Source organism: Gadus morhua, chromosome 4 (genome assembly GCF_902167405.1).
Source record: "Gadus morhua chromosome 4, gadMor3.0, whole genome shotgun sequence".
Classification (NCBI taxonomy): Eukaryota; Metazoa; Chordata; class Actinopteri; order Gadiformes; family Gadidae; genus Gadus; species Gadus morhua.
In genome coordinates, this window is record NC_044051.1 from 38068758 (window position 1) to 38085107 (window position 16350).

The 16350-nt window shown below is 50.8% G+C and overlaps 2 protein-coding genes across 2 annotated transcripts in view; both read left to right on the forward strand.

Annotated features, from left to right (window-relative positions):
* The window catches only part of LOC115542759 (FERM and PDZ domain-containing protein 4), a 69322-nt gene extending 60080 nt beyond the window's left edge, over positions 1-9242 (forward strand). Inside the window, exons 12-16 of the mRNA XM_030355168.1 lie at positions 476-565; positions 1198-1380; positions 1907-2045; positions 2676-3848; positions 4263-9242. Coding sequence (XP_030211028.1) covers positions 476-565; positions 1198-1380; positions 1907-2045; positions 2676-3848; positions 4263-7759 — 5082 coding nt within the window. The 3' untranslated portion in view covers positions 7760-9242. The remainder of the gene's footprint in view (positions 1-475; positions 566-1197; positions 1381-1906; positions 2046-2675; positions 3849-4262) is intronic.
* Positions 9243-10409: 1167 nt separating this feature from the next.
* LOC115542803 (uncharacterized) lies at positions 10410-15759 on the forward strand. Its single transcript, XM_030355221.1, has 6 exons — positions 10410-10889; positions 11119-11226; positions 11969-12102; positions 12826-12987; positions 14020-14255; positions 15144-15759. The coding sequence occupies exons 1-6, from the start codon at positions 10823-10825 to the stop codon at positions 15244-15246; spliced, it is 810 nt and encodes a 269-aa protein (XP_030211081.1). The 5' UTR covers positions 10410-10822; the 3' UTR covers positions 15247-15759.
* The last annotated feature ends 591 nt before the right edge of the window (positions 15760-16350 follow it).

Genomic DNA, 16350 nt, shown 5'->3' on the forward strand with positions numbered 1-16350 from the left:
GCGTAGCAAGTTAAGCGTCTTTGAATTTAATCAGTTAATGCCTCTAACCTGTTTTTTAAGTTGTCCATTCATGGAAACGTAATATGATAAATGTTGCTGGTTCCATATCATATTAAGTACAATAATCGTAGGTTTATGATTGTATATAATTTGGCAGTTTAAAGGTAGTTTTGGCAGTTAGTGTAGTTAGGCGGTTTTTCAACAGTTAGTTTAGCTAACCGTTAGCCGGTTGTTCAACGGTTGGTGTAGCTAACAGTTAGCAGATAACAGTTAATGTCGCTCTCTCATATCACTACTCCGACAAATGGCTCCTTTGTCCTATTCAAAGTGAATGCTAGTGTTGCGTTGTGTGTGTGTATGTGCAGAGATTAAAGTCAAAATTGAATTATCAGCAGTGGGGATTCGATTTATTGTGATTCGCCACGCGCTGTGTCTGATCCTTTGTTATTCTGCTCTCTCCTCCCTCTGTCTTCAGCTGACGGTGCTCCAGGCTAAGGTGCACTACCTGAGGTACCTCAGCGAGCTACAGCTCTACGGAGGCAGAGAGTTCAAGTCCATTCTCTTGGTAAGCTTTTGCCATTTTGTCTGTGGACGTTATAAAAGATGGCTGCTTGTATATGTATGTTATTTATATATTTTTCTCGCTAGAGGCCGGTACAAGCTAGTGATTCTCGTAGATGGATGTTAATTCACTGTTGGCAGAATTCTGAATTTTAAAGAAACGCAAACAAAACTGACATTTGAACAACAAATACTCGAAGCCATATACATTATAATTTGCTCGTAAATGCAAAAAAAGCACCTTCCATTGTTGGTTATCTTGAATGAACTTTTCTCTGAACTTTTTCACGCGCCTTACCCACAATAAGCAAGCTAAAGTTACGCCCTTCATGTTGAAGTGATTCTTTAGGGAGGGAGTCTGTCATCAGTTGACTTTTTACTGACTACTTACTCTGTCTGTCTGTCTGTCTGTCTGTCTGTCTGTCTGTCTGTCTGTCTGTCTGTCTGTCTGTCTGTCTGTCTCTCTCTCTCTCTGTCTCTCTCTGTCTCTGTTCTCTCTCTCTCTCTCTCTCTCTCTCTCTCTCTCTCTCTCTCTCTCTCTCTCTCTCTCTCTCTCTCTCTCTCTCTCTCTCTCTCTCTCTCTCTCTCTCTCTCTCTCTCTCTCTCTCTCTCTCTCTCTCTCTCGCCCGCTCACAGCAGGGGGAGAAGCAGACGGAGGTCCTCCTGCTGGTTGGCCCGCGCTACGGCATCAGTCACGTGATCAACGCCCGCACCAACCTGGTCGCCCTATTGGCCGACTTCAGCCACGTGAACCGCATCGAGATCCTGACGGAGGACGACGCCAACGTCCGCCTGGAGCTCCATGTCCTTGACGTCAGGGTGGGCGCCTCGTCTCGCCTCACCGTTATCTGCTTTGTTGCTTGGGTTGAAGGACTTTCTCTGGTCCAGGATCAGCTATGGACCCTTTGAACTGAAGTGGACTTCACTGGTTTAGTCTCCTTCACCAGTCTCGTTCTGAACTCAGATCAGTGGTTATTCAAATATGTCGACTTCTTTGTTGCCCGGGTTGAAGAATTTCTCTGGTTCAGGATCAGTTATTGAGCCTTTGAACAGAAGTGGATGTCACTGGTTTAGTCTTCTAAAGTTTCCTAGAACAATGATTAGTCAAACCCTTGTTTTTTAACATAACATTTTATTTTCCTTCCTTTTAGCAGAAAGGAGTTCTGATATTGGTTAATACATTTGATAAATATCCAAATCCTTTACTTTTATTTTCCTGTATTTTTGAGTTCAGTTAATATTTTAAGTGAATATCCCTCTGCGTTTGTCGCACAGGTTACATTAACCTGTAATGCTAACGGTTACAGTTACTTCATCCTCATTTCCCGCATTTATTCCTCCCCAGCCAATCACGCTGATCATGGAGTCTAGCGACGCGATGAACCTGGCTTGTCTTACGGCGGGGTACTACCGCCTCCTAGTGGACTCCCGGAGATCCATCTTCAACATGGCCCACTGCAACAGTATGCAAGGGGATGATTCAGGTAGGCTATGCTAACTAATGCCAATAATAATAATAATAATAATAATAATAATAATAATAATAATAATAATAATAAGACACTCACACAGGCAATTATATAAATAAAATTGAAACTTTCTGTTTATCATTATTTTATTTTTGGATACTCTGCACTCAGTCCAGTAGTTCTGTCAGTTATAAAAGTACAGAGAATATTACCTATTTAAAATATTAGTGTAACCTCCGTTCTGTTGTTATATTAATAGAATTGTTATCCTGATTTGCAAATAACCGTAAAAATACTGAAATAATACAATGCTGTTCAATGATATTGTTTTATTGTTTTTATAATAATAGGCCTATACGCTTTAGGAATAAATGAAAAAAAGTTTAAAGCAATAAGAATATTAAATTAAATTGACACACAGCATGAATCTAGAAACATATATAATAAATCTGTGCATCTTGTATACAACATATAAAAAAACACCGAAAATCCTACGAAAAAATGGACCAGTTCAAAAAATCAGTTAAAATCCTCAAACATCGAAAACAAAGTCACCAGCACGTCGACCTCATGTGCAAAAACACTGAAAACAAATCCCCCAGTTAAACCTGTACCGTCCCCCCGTCCCCCCATGGCTCTCCTCAGGCCACGAGCGGGGCCTGGAGTGGCCGTACAGCCCGTCCATCTGCGACGGCGAGGACGACCCGCTGGCCGGCGACGGGAGGCCCTACGACCTCCGCCACTCCGACTACAACGACAACGGGCCGCGGGGGAACGCCGCTCGCTATTCCCCTTACTTCCACGTCCCGGACCCCGACGGCGGCGGCGGCGGCGGGGACGACCCTGACGACGACCACGACGACCGCGGCCACCCCGGGGACCCCGGGGGCCGGAGGAGCCCGCTCCCCCCTCCCTTACCGCCGTCCACCCGACTCCAACCTCAGGACTCACCGCGTAGCGCCAAGGTCTCCTTCATCTTCGGAGGGGGCGCGCCGCCGCGGAACGCTAGGGCTCACGCCGCGGGCGGCTACGACCTCCTGATGGAGAGCCCCGACGTGCCGGGGCACCGGCCGCCCTACCTTCACCACAACGCAGACTTCGGCTCCTCGCAGAGCTTCTACGGCGGCGGCGGCGGCATTAGCGGCGGCGGCATCAGCGGCGGCGCCGTGTCCCACGTGTACAGCAACATCGGCGGCGAGGAGGGTAACGAGGAGCTGAGGGGGCTCTGCTACGCCGACACCACGGACGACGCGGAGGACGAGGACGATGCTTCCTGCGAGGAGGACTCCACGGGGGGCACGCCCGTCAACGACGAGGCGGCGGCGGGCAACGGGAACCGCGTACCCAACTGCCTGAACCTGATGCTGGCGCAGGGCGGGGTGGCGGGGGCGGCGGCCGGCAAAACCACCTTCCTGGTGCTGTCGGGCTCCACGGACGACATCATCGACCTGACGGCGCTGCCGCCGCCGGAGGGCGACGACGCGGCCGCCGCGGACGACGACGACGACACGGTGCTGGACACGCTGAACCTGGCCATCGCGGCGCCGCCCCCGGGGTTCCGGGACAGCTCGGACGAGGACGGGGCGGGGCCGGAGGGACGGCCGCTGAGCACGCCGGACAACGACGACATCCCCGTGTCGCTGATCGACTCCGTGCCGACCCGGGAGGACGGCGGTGGCGGCGGTGAGGGGAGTCGAGGGGGAGGCGCCGAGAGGCGGCTGGAGAACGCCGTGGCCAATACCCTGCAGGCCCTGGAGGCGCTGTCGGTGGCGGAGCAGAGGCCGCCGCCGAGACCACACGCCCCGCGGAGCATTCCAGGTTGGTCACCTTTGAGGAACGTCCGATTTTCTTGTCAGTAATGATCAAACGGTTAACGAGCTCCCTGCTGATGTCAGGACAAGTGTCGCTCGCCAGCCTCCTTGTTCGGAGTTCACCTGGACTACCTCCTTACCCCCCCACACCCCTCTTACAAACGTATTGAATGTTGTGCGTCACTTCCATCTTATCCTAGCCATCTTTTTTGTAACGGGGAATGGGTTAGCCTAGCACTTGCTAGATCTTGGCCCTTGTTTCCATTAACATCCATACTGTACCAACAGAGATATATTGTTTATTGTCCTTTGCCAAATGTGCTTATTAGTGAGTCGCTTGGATTTAAGCATCTTTAAATGCTAAATGCTAAATGTAAATGTCAATGTAACTGACTTAGGGTCTTATCTTCAATTTCTCCAGGGATAAGGACATCGCGAGGCCTCAGTGCAGAGTCCTCCTCGGACTCAGGCAACGAGACCAACTCCTCCGAGATGACGGAGATCTCCGAACTGGCCGCCGCCCACAGACTCCACGAGAGCCACATGCGCCTTCTGGTGGCCACCCGGGAAGGATACCAGCCCTTGCTGGAAGAGAAAACAGAGTTCCCCGTCTCGCCCAGCGCCGGCGAGACCCTGCAGCCGAAGGCTCGCAGTCCGTCACGAGGCCACCTCCTCCAGCCGCCGGCCGTGCCTCCCAGGCGCACCCCGCTGCTGGACACTGCGACCTCGGGGCAGGACAGCCTGCATGTGGGGCCCCAGATGGGGAACTGCTCCGCCGCCTCCACACTACAGCGCCCCAGCTCTGTCACCCCGGGAGGGAAACACCACAAGAAGTCAGGCGACTCCGGAGCAAAGTACAACACCTTCAGCACCAGGGACGGCCACTGGGGCGGAATGGGCGGTAGCATCGGCCTCCTCGGGCTGGATCGAGGAGCGGAGCAAGGCGGGGGTTATCAGCGACGGCAGACCTCGTTGATGGTGGAGAATTCGGTGGTGGATGGTCTCGGGGTGAACAGCATCCCCAGGGGGTACCGCGGTCTCCCGAATCCCCCTCCTCCTCCTCCTCCTCCCTCCGCTTCCAACCGCTTGTCGGACGAAGGCGAGTTCCGGCCCACGGACAACGGAGCCCCGGCTGTCGAACAAGACGAACACCTGGTGGTGGCGTCCTTGATCTCCCCGAACAAAAAGCCTCTCTCGGCCGCGTCCGATCACGGGTCGTCGGAAGCGCCGGCCGATCACCCGCCCATATCGAGGCAGCAGAGCGTGGCGCGCCTCTGCGAGTACCACCTGGCCAAACGGATTTCCAGCCTCCAAGGAGAGGCCCACAACTCCCTTCAGGGCTCGCTGTGCTCCTCACTGGACGCCGGAGGCAGCGTCAACGGCAGCGTCGGCGGGACCCCAACGGACTCGCCTCTCGGGTCCCAAACCCAACACCAACAACAACAACCACCCCAGCAACAACAACAACACCACCACCACCACCACCACCACCACCACCAAAGGCACCCGCTCTCGAGCTCCTCGTCTTCCCTCCTGAGGGCCGTCAACTACGAGGAGGGCAAGTCCTCCGCGTCGGGGGGTTCCCAAGGATGCCCCGGGCAAAACAAGGAGCTCCACCCCCACGCGGATCCGGCGATGCTGCGCAAAATGCTGCCCAACATCCACCCGCCCGCGCCGGGCTCCGAGCCGCCCCAGCGCCCCGCCTCGGCCACGCCTTCCTGCAAGCATAAGGAGACCTCAGGTACCGCCTCCAGGAGGTTTCACAATGATCTGCATGCTAAACAGCAGGCTTGCTTGCGGGGCCAGAACCAGAAGGAGGGCAGCGAAGCCTACAGGCAGCTGATTAACTACCTGACCGTCAGCCAGATGCACCAGGGGGGCAAGCTTCACAGCGCAGGCATGGGCGGGGCGGTCAAAAAAGACACCAGGCGCTACGTCACCAGCAAGCCCCAGCTGGTGGAGATGGTTAAGAATAGGGGCAACACCATAGCAAGGTGCCCCTGTAACGCGTCCGCCTCCTCCGTCGCGTCCGCCCCCTTCGTCAGCCCCAATTCGGGGAACCCCAACACCACCCCCAACATGCTCCAGGGCAATAAGAGCCCCCGGCCGTACCACTCGGCCACGCTGCCCGCCAAGCTCGTCAGGAGCCCTGATATGCATGCGCAGAGGCCCAGAAACAGTGTAGAGGTCAGACACCCCGACCTAGAGAGGAGGAGCTCCCTCTCCGGCCTGGAGGGAGGACTGGAGCTGGCGCCCATGGACCCGGAACGGTTCATGTCCCAGTGCGATAGAGAGGGCGGCAATGGCGGCCACGGTGGCAATGGCGGCGGCCAGGACCGGGGCTGTGGTCGCGAGGGCGGCGGCGGCACGGCCAACCGCCCGCCGTCGCGGTCCAGGAGCCAGCCTAGTGGCGGCTCAGACGACTGGTTCAAGTCGGACGTGAGGGCAAAGCATGCGGTGCGCCAGACCTCACATCCTTTACCTAACGATGCTCTGCTTTTCTCTGCCGCCCCCAGTTTAGCAGGCCAACGAGTGGAGCTCACTCCCATTCCGCTCGGGGGAAGGGGAGACCACCCTTCGGCATTCACCCGTCAGGCATCGGCGAGCCCCAGGGCTTGCCTCATGTCATCAAGCACTCTCCAGCTTTCAATACCTCCTCCCCCACCGCCACCACCACCACCACCACCCCTTGCCATCTCCCCACAGCCCATAAAGGCCAACAACTGTTCCGGCCACTTGGGCAGCCTGCCCAGGCAGGACTCTCTGAACCCCATGCAGTACTGGCCCGGCCAGAACCACGTCCAGCCCGGCACGCTGCCCCGACAGCAGACGGATCCCTTCCACAACAGCCTCCACCGAGGGCGGGAGCTGCAGCGCAGCTCCAGCAACACGAACGCCGGCTTGGGAAGCGCAGAGGTTCTGTTCGAGAAGCCTGTCCGCAGCCGCAGTCAGCAGCCCCTGGTGGAGACCAAGGCGCCCAACCGGAGGCCCACGAGGAAGCGGCTCTCCAAGAGCTACTCCCAGGGCTCCGTGTGCTCCCAGACCACCTGCTGGTCCACGGGCAGCCGGGGCGGCGCCGGCAGACGGGCGTCCGTGGCGTTCCCCCTGCAGAAGGACGGCAAGAACCTGAAGGGCTCCCAGAAGCTGGACGCCAGCCCCTGGCGATGCAACGGACCGTTCAGCTACTGCTTCTTCAAGAAGCGGAGCGAGGTGGAGGAGGATGAGGTCGAGTGGGAGGGGCAGAGGCAGAGCCGCAACTCGGCCCACTACGACATCATGGGGGGCAGCGCGGGGGGGGGCAACGTGATGTTCTGCGGCTCCAGCCTGGAGACGGCGGGCGAGCAGCTGTACGGCGAGGTGCTCAACAACATGAGCTTCAGCGACCGCCTGGCGCGCATCAACACCCTGAAGGACCGCATGTACGTCTTCCCCGGCGGCTTCACCGACGTGCGCCGCGACGCCAGCGAGCTCATCGCCCTGGTGCGCTCCAGCGTGGGCCGGGGGGACCGCGGCCCCCAGATGCCGCCCCTCCAGGACCTGTCGCAGTACAAGCAGCTGCTCTCCGTCGAGTCCAAGGAGCTGGGCCGGGCGTGCCGCCGCATGGCGCAGGCCCACGGCAGCCCCGAGGAGATGCTGCTGGCCGTCACCTGCAGCTTCCAGGTACTGTGCTGCCTTTGCGAGGCGTGCATGTGTCTGGTGCGGGGGTTGGGGGCGGCGGCTGCGCACCAGCAGCGCGAAGTGGTGGCCAAGGTGGACGAGGTGGTCATGAACTACATCTGCCTGCTTAAGGCGGCCGAGACGGCCACGGTGGGGGCGCCCGGGGAGCACAGTGTCAAGGCGCTCGTGAGGCACTCCAGTACGATGACGGCCATCGCCAATGCCCTCACCCGCTCGCTTAAGACGCTGATCAGCAAGTGAAGGGCGCAACGGACGATCTATGCTCACTTCGGCAAAGCCTCGAAAAGTCGTGCGCTTCAAAAGTTGTGCGCTTCCTTTCCGAAAGGCTGTTGTGTTGATTTTTTTTGCGTAAAGCGACTTTGTGTGCTGCATTGCACTGAAAAACGACACCGATTTTAAGGGAATCTAAACGTAAAAAGGTGAGGTTCAACGCGTGTCGGAAGGGAAAAGGAACCTGTTTTTTCAGACTCGGGGTCCATCAGACTTGATGGTTTGATGCCTACTCGAGCTGATTCCACACGCTATATCTGCTGATAATATCAATGTCCAGTACAATCGCAAAGCCATAATGTAACAAAACCTTTGTACTATGATACGGTATGTACATCCCGGGTTTCCTTTTACTTGTTCATAATAGAGAAATCTTAAAAGAAAAATGTATAAAATGTATATAAATACAATATGAATATATATAAATATATATATATATATATATAATTTGTTGTAGAGATATTGAAGAAGCCATTGACTATCCTAGTTTATTTACTCGGTGTATGTCGTTAGACAGGGCTGGAGTGGAAACACTTTCATTTCAAATCATTTCATGAAGTGCAATTTCACTGTAGTTCAACCGTTCATCCTGACCGGGGACATTCAAGCATCGGCACTCGAGTGGAAGAGAAACGTTTTGACTCAATGCTTTATCCTACTGATTGTAATGTACCGTCGACTGAGTTGAGCCCTGTTAAACGCCGTCCATGGGTCGACAGTTTAAAATATATATATATTACAGGGTAAAAGGACATTTTAAATGCATTGCTCATTCTTAATACTGCTTACTAGGGTAGTATTATAAAATATTTTGAGGAAAAAAATGGAACTATCAAAGCTTGTTTTAGCACTATGTAGACGATATTATATATATTAAATACCCTAATAATTTAAACACGTAAAATTTTAAATAATACGTCGGGATATCTGTATTTTGGGATTTGCCTGTCTCACCCAGAGTGATTCCAAATTCATCATTTTGCAACCAGAATGGGAGTTCACTGGATTAGCATTTATATATTTTCAACCTGTCTGTGGCTCATCACAGGTTAGCCTAATAGCACTGAAGTTATTGTTGAATTATCTTTGTGTTTGTAGACACACTACAATCTTGCGTGGTTCGTAGCACTCGTTTTGAATATAGTCTGAAGACTTGTGAACCCTTGGAAAGATTTGGAAAGTTAACGATAACGCTAATGGCTAGAGCTAACTAGTGGACTCCCACTCTGGACACACAATGATGACCTTGGATGCCAAGTTACAGATTCCCCTGAGTATCCCGTTAAGCACTGTTATTAAGGCGAATAACTCGTTATTGTTATTTTGTTATTTAACACAAGTTATGTGCTTTCGAATATGTATTGTTTCACATGCATCAGGACATACTAATGTCTCTTGAAAATGACATAAAACTCCCATTGTTTCAATAAACTATTAAACCGTTTTACACGAATGTGTGTGGTATACCGTTTCTCTTGAATCGTGATATGAGTTATACATTAATACCTTCAAATGTGTTGTTATACAATACTGTGGCCACCAAATTAAGGGGTTTGTCACCAGTGTGGCACTATAAAGTCATCCGATGTCTGCTTGTGTGACAAAATACATTATGCTGGCTCCCAACACAACCGGGTTGGTGTGTGTGTGTGTGTGTGTGTGTGTGTGTGTGTGTGTGTGTGTGTGTGTGTGTGTGTGTGTGTGTGTGTGTGTGTGTGTGTGTGTGTGTGTCAAGCTTGTGCGCACATACGTTGGGCTCAGGTTTACACTATTGGGCTTGTTGATGCTGCTTTTATTGGTGTGTGTGTGTGTGTGTGGGGGGGGGGGGGGGGGGGGGGCTCAAAGTTTACACTATTGGGCTTGTTTAAGCTGTTTTTTTATTAGCACGTGTGTATGAGAGAGGGGGTGAATGCAACTTCATGTTCTGTTAAAAACACTGAGTGAACACAGAGCTGCAACAATTGGGGCTAAACTCAATGAAAAAAACAAGCCAGTAAAACCGCAACTACCTTTGAAACGTGCGTTAAGTCACGCTGACGTTGTGCAAAAGTGGAAACATATTCGTGGTGCAGTCACACAGTCTCGGAAAAGAATGACGGTGCATGACAATGATATCTTTGGTTTTAGGAGGGCGAATGTACAAATAAGGAAGGATACTTATCAGGCCTAATTAACACACTGCAGTACAACCCACTTTAATACTGATATATATATTTTCATTATTGTTTTTGCGTTTGTGTGTACATTACAGTTTACAAGACATGTTGACATTTAGGTTTTTTACATTGTGTGTGTGTGTGTGTGTGTGTGTGTGTGTGTGTGTGTGTGTGTGTGTGTGTGTGTGTGCACTACACGACACTACACTACACTACACTACACTACATGTTGACACTTAGCACCATGTCACTGTCCTTAAATTTCGATTTTAAGTTAACTCTAAACGCTCTTCAATCACGCTATTGTGCGCATGCGCGTGTTCTCACGACAGGGCACACAAAGGTGATTTGCATATTGGGCGCTCTATCCACGCTTGGCCCGCCGTGGACCAATCAAAACGCATAGATCAAACAAACCACGCCCTGCGCGGCAACCGGACTGGCGCCCTGCTTGCGCGCTGATGAGTCCAGTGTATCAGTAGAAGTAGCGCTCGCGGGAAACGAAGTTCCAGCCTCCCGTGTTCTCCCGCGCGCTTTAACTTTAGGTTAAATATAGTTGATTTGTTGCAACTTTGTAGGTAGTTTAGATGCGGGATAGTGTTGTTAGTAAACGTTTTCGCCCGCGACGCATCACGTTATAATAAACAGCAACACATCCACGCACTTATAACTAAGGATCTGCAGAATCAAGTTAGCCGGGTAAGGCTAACTAGCAGCAGAGGTAAAGAGGGGGGACGTTGACTGTGTGTGAACCACACTGGGACTGGGAAGCGTCCAAAGTGAGTCCTGAGCAAAGTCGATCACAAGTCGATCATCGGCAGATCACCAGATCACCAAGCTGAAGAAGTGTGAGGACCTGTGAGAGAGCTGCAGCACCATGGCAGCTGTGTGCCATCCGCGTCGTGCCCTGGTGGAGATCCCGGCACCCCAGCCGAAGATCGCCGGTAAGCCGCTGCAGGATTTGGTTGAATAGATTGAATGCTAATGACCCGATGGCCTTGTTGGGATTTGGGCATCTGTTTCACTTGTTGGAAGTGTTTGTAATAACTTGTGTTGAGTTGGATGTCGAACCCTGTGCACGTAGGCGATCCACATAAAATATCATTGACATCATGTGTGAATTATGACTGATTGTAATTTAATCGTGTCTTTGTGTTTTGCTTTTATTTTTAGCGAAGTTGAGACGCTCGTACTTTGAGATCCTCAGTAGTCGTTTGGCGTCTTCACCTGCAGTCCCGAGGGGCCCAAGAACCTCAAACACCCCCAGGAGACCACACTATTGTGAGCATCACTCACTCTCATTTACTCACTCATTCACTCAGTCCCTCACTCACTCTGTCACTCACTCCCTCATTTACTCACTCAGTCAACCATTCACTCACGCACACAGTGTGCAGAACTGCTGTGCACAACTGTTCCCATGTTTCTCAATAGTAGGCTACTATAGTTTTATTAACGCGTCTAAGGGTGTATGGTAAACCGATGATTCCATACGGTAATGAATCGTGACTCGTTTTGCATACTAGACGAAGCTACGTTTTAGGAAAAACATCAGGACTTTGAAAGTATTAATGATAAAGACTGTCGATTTGAAAGGGGAAGTAGTTCTTGGCAGGGAAAGTAGTCAACCTCTGTAAAGACACATTTCGGTTTTTGATAAACCTGTTGCCTCGGCTGGATGGAGGGTTAAGGAGTTTTGGTTATCCAAATAGTTTCCACTTGACCTCAGCAGTATCGCCTCTAAACCCTGTGAAACATCTTGTATCACCTTTAATTTAGGTAAACGATGGCACATACATTAATACTTTTATATTGGAGTAGGACACCATTGTAGAAATGCAGTAAAGTAAAGTACAAGGTATATACTAATCTCTTCAGTAACTTTCAATGCGAAAAAAAGTGTGTGTGTGTGTGTTAAGACCAAGCAATTTTAGCAGGCAGAACAAAGACGCACAATTCTGAGGTTGTGTTCCAGACATGTGCCGGCACAGTACATTAAACTGTGTGTGTTTTTGTGTTGCAGTCGACTCGTCGTCGGGCAGCCCATGGGGAGGTGGGACGGACGAGCCGTGTGAGCCAATCGACGAGCAGCAGCGCACGGCGCTGTCCAATCAGCAGCTGGCTCAGCTTATCCGCTCCCTGGGCCTGGTAGAACAGGTAGGAGAACCGAATCAAGTCCGGGTTCCGCTCACCAGAGTGGGGGAAGATGTCAGCCATTTTGTTCAGCGCGTTAAAGCCAGGTCTTTAGGGCCTGGTCGAGTCGACCCAGCGGGAATCAAACTGTCAACCCTGTCTGTGTGAGTGCCATGCTCAACCAGTGGCAATCAAACCACTAATCCCTGTCTGTGACGTTTATGCCATGCTCAACCACATGTTCAACCCCTGGTGGTTTAAATAAATGTCCGTCTCCACCAGTGGGTATTGAACCCCAAAGCCCTGGCAGTGTTTAATGCCATGCTTAACCAGTGGGAATCGAACCCGCAACCCTGTCGGTGCCTTGCTGTACAATGGGGAATGAGTCAGTTAGCGGACCAATCACAGCACTTGCAGCTGTGTCGCCTCGACGCGAGGTTAACATTTTTGGGAGGTGCATGTCAGGCCCTTGGGGTGGACGCAAGGAGGGTCCGCAAGGAGGGTCCGCATGGACGTAACGGATTCCTAAGCCCCCTTGCGTTGTGTCAAATTCCAACCCTAACTAAAACTCAAGTCGTCTATTGGCTCAGGCATTTTTTACCCTAAATACAAGATGAACCTTAAATAATCTGACTATCGCAAGAAAAATGTACGCCTATATTCGTCAAGTATTGAATCTCAACACCTGTAAACAACTGGTTTTACATAAACCCTAACCCATTTCCCCCCCCCCCCCCCCCCCCTCAGAGCCAGGAGCCCCGCCTCCTGACCTTTGACCTCAAGTATCTCCAGGACAGCCTCCAGCTGCAGAAGGCCAACGTGTTCCGCTCTATCCCCTACTCGCGCTTCGGCTCCAATCGCGACGCCCACTGCTACCGCAAGGCCTACCCCCACCTGCTCGCCTTCAAGGTGGGTGCCCGCCATTTTGTACCCGGGAGGGTTCCAAATATTTGGTTTCTGGTAGAGACCATAAACTAGACTATATACTAGTCTCCGACAGACATTTTCTGGGCGGGCAAGGCAGAGGAAGGGGAGGTAACTTGGCCCCTTATGACTACATACGGGGCAAAATTTGCTTTCATTTATCAAAGGCGGAGCAGTATACCTAGTGGTCGTTGTACACCTAACGCCATTTGTAGCTACTGGGGCATGCTAGGGGAACTCATTGTAATGTTCGCAAACCTCATGAAGTGAAATTTTCATGCCATTGTTTTAGCAATGTGTAGACGATATAATATATACTGAATACCCTTAAAATAATATGCCGAGATGTCCAGTGCTGTGTTCCAATATCCATACTATCCAAACTCACTATACTTAGTTTGAGTACGTAGGGCGTTCCAAGTGTACTCATGGAAGTATGGATATCGGAACACGGCACATAAGTACAGCTAGCTTCGCGTTAGTCCTCGATACAGCGCTTGAGGTGCGGTACTGAGGACTAGCGCCGACCGTCGAGCTAGCGCCGACCGTCGGGCTAGCGCTGACCGTCGAGCTAGCGCCGATCGTCGAGCTAGCAGCCATCACCATGGTAGTGCTAATCATCACCCCCCCCCCCCCCCCCCCCCTCATTGCACTTCACCTGACCTCGCGCTAGTCCTCGATACAGCGCTTGAGGTGCGGTACTGAGGACTACCGCCGACAGTCAAGCTAGCGCCGGCCGTCAAGCTAGCAGCCATCACCATGGTAGTGCTAATCATCACCCCCCCCCCCCCCCCCCCCCTCATTGCACCTCACCTGACCTCGCGCTAGTCCTCGATACAGCGCTTGAGGTGCGGTACGGAGGACTAGCGCAGACCGTCGGACTAGCGCCGACCGTTAAGCTAGTGCCGACCGTCAAGCTAGAGCCAACCATCAAGCTAGCAGCCATCACCATGGTAGTGCTAATCATCACCCCCCCCCCTCATTGCACCTCACCTGACCTCCCCCCCTCCCCCCCAGGTGTCGTGTCATGAGTGGGGCCAGGTGCTGCTGCGTGGCTCCCAGTGGGCCTCGGCGCTGGAGTACGCCCTGATGGCGTGGCGCTACGCGGGTGAGCTGCCGCGCTGGGACACGCCCGGACACAACGCACTCAGGGACCAGTGCTTCGCCTCGCTAGCCGCCGTCTGCCTCGCCGCCCTGCGTCACCAAGGCGACGTCGCCAAGGGCCCCGCCCAGGGACATCAGCTGCTGCGGAGGTACGTACTTGAGCTGAGGTGTACTGTTCTACGTTTGCGTAGAGGTTTGTTGTTGTTAACGTTTGCGTTGAGGTTTGTTGTCGTTACGTTTGCGTAGAAGTTTGTTGTTGTTTACGTTTGCGTTGAGATTTGTTGTTAACGTTTGCGCTGAGGTTTTGTTGTTGTTAACGTTTGTGTTGAGGTTTGTTGTTGTTTATGTTTGCGTTAAGGTTACGTTTGCGATTAGTGTTTTCCGGTTGGCCCACAAAATGGCTTCCTGTGTCCAATCTTTATTGCCGTGACCTTGATGGAAATGTCATGAGGTCGGGCAAAGTAGTAAAGGAGAATTCATATGGTCTAATCTGCCTTCATTCAATTAAAAGCGGTACCTTGATAAATCGTTCAATTGTTTTATCTTCGTGTGTAGCGTCCTCTTGAAGGAAGACACAAGTCCACTCTGGTGTTTTTATCTTCAAATGGTTCCCGTCCATACTAGTGTTTTCACACCTTCACTCATCCACATGACCAATATGCCTGGAACACGTCCCTTTTTTCATTCATTGTACACATCTAAAATAAACGCTTTTGCCTGTGCATCACACAGCAACAAGAAGCCTTTTTCAAATGTTCGCTGCAGTCTTTTTCACCTTTAAAGGCTCAAATCTGAAACGGTTTTGGTCTTCAGTGTTCGAACCAACATTGTTGTTTTTTTTCTTGGATTTCTAGTATGTTTTTGACCAACAGGAGTGGCTTTGGGCAGAATTTATAGTCGTCGTAACATTGGTGTGGATTTTCAGAGCTTTTAATTTTTGGCAGCTTGCGCAGATCATGCACCGCGACTAAATGAAGTTCAAGACGATTTTGTAATCAGTTTCTTAACAAACTTGTTGTCTTTGTCTCCCCCTACAGGCTAAGAATGGCGGCGCACCATAGTCAGGCCATCATGCCCTGCATACAGGAACTGGAGAGGATTCTAGAACCCAGTGGGGACCCTGCCATGGAAAGGCAGTGAAGAACTACAAATCCCAGAGGAACACTAGGGACCAACTGGATTGGTTTACTGTAACCAACTGAAAAGAGGGAATGGATTGGTGCTTTCTCTTGTGTTATTGTGTTTTTTTTGGGAGGTTGAAAAAAAGCCACTACAGTATTCCGATTGTAAATTTGTGTGTCGCAACGGTACAATTCGGGTCGGATTCAGTGTTGGTAATTCTTTTAGAAGTAAGCATCGCTCAGCATGGATTTTTTGAGTACAAAGTCATTTTTGCAGAAGAATAATGGTAATCCATATTTTCGTGCGTGTGTGTGTGTGTGTGCGCGTGTGTGTGTGTGTGGGGGGGGGGTTTCTGCGTTCTGATTCCCTTGACGATATCCACATAACTTGAAACTACACTCCGGTCTGTCGGTTTATGTATATATACTTTTCGTCATGATTTTATAGTCTGACGTAACTGTTTGCACTGTAAGCCTTTTCACCTAAAAAAACTTGAAATATCTTTTCTATGAATAAACGTATTTAAATTAATATTGGAACTTCGTCTTACTTTCTTCTCCTTAAAAACCGGGTGGTAGATTATCTTAATTGTACTTTATAATTGAAGCTTTAATTGGTATTTAAGTGGTAGATTGTCTGAGACGCTGTTTTCGGTGATACCAGATATCGCCAGTAGGTGGTGCTCATGTACCACCCTTCTATTTACGTCCACAATTTATTCTCATACTGATCTGTTTTACTAGCTTTAGACCAGGGATGGGGAACTGGCGGCCCGCGGCCCGCATGCCCACTCAGCCTGCACATAATTAAAAAAAAAAATATATATATATATATATATATACATATATATATATAATAATTGATCGAGTTACAGAAAACTCGTTCAAGAAAGATGAGAAGAATTCATAGAATTCAAAGGCAAACCCATGCGTCTAGTTTGCTTAGAAGCGATATCAGTCATTAAAGATATCCACTTAAGTCGCCACTACAACTACTACAACTGCTTGTTGGGTTTGAGTTCATTGAGTTGTTGCACTTAATGTTGGGCCACTGTTTTTCATTTTTTTGACTTCATTGAATGATGATGTATGTGAGCCCTTTGCACTGATAAAAATACTGACC

Bases quoted from the DNA above. Each gene is read 5' to 3' on its own strand.
- LOC115542803 (XM_030355221.1), top strand. From the start codon at position 10,823: ATGGCAGCTGTGTGCCATCCGCGTCGTGCCCTGGTGGAGATCCCGGCA. The intron at 12,103-12,825 runs GTAGGAGAACCG...CCCCCCCCTCAG, and splicing joins CCCTGGGCCTGGTAGAACAG to AGCCAGGAGCCCCGCCTCCT. The intron at 12,988-14,019 runs GTGGGTGCCCGC...CCTCCCCCCCAG, and splicing joins CCCACCTGCTCGCCTTCAAG to GTGTCGTGTCATGAGTGGGG.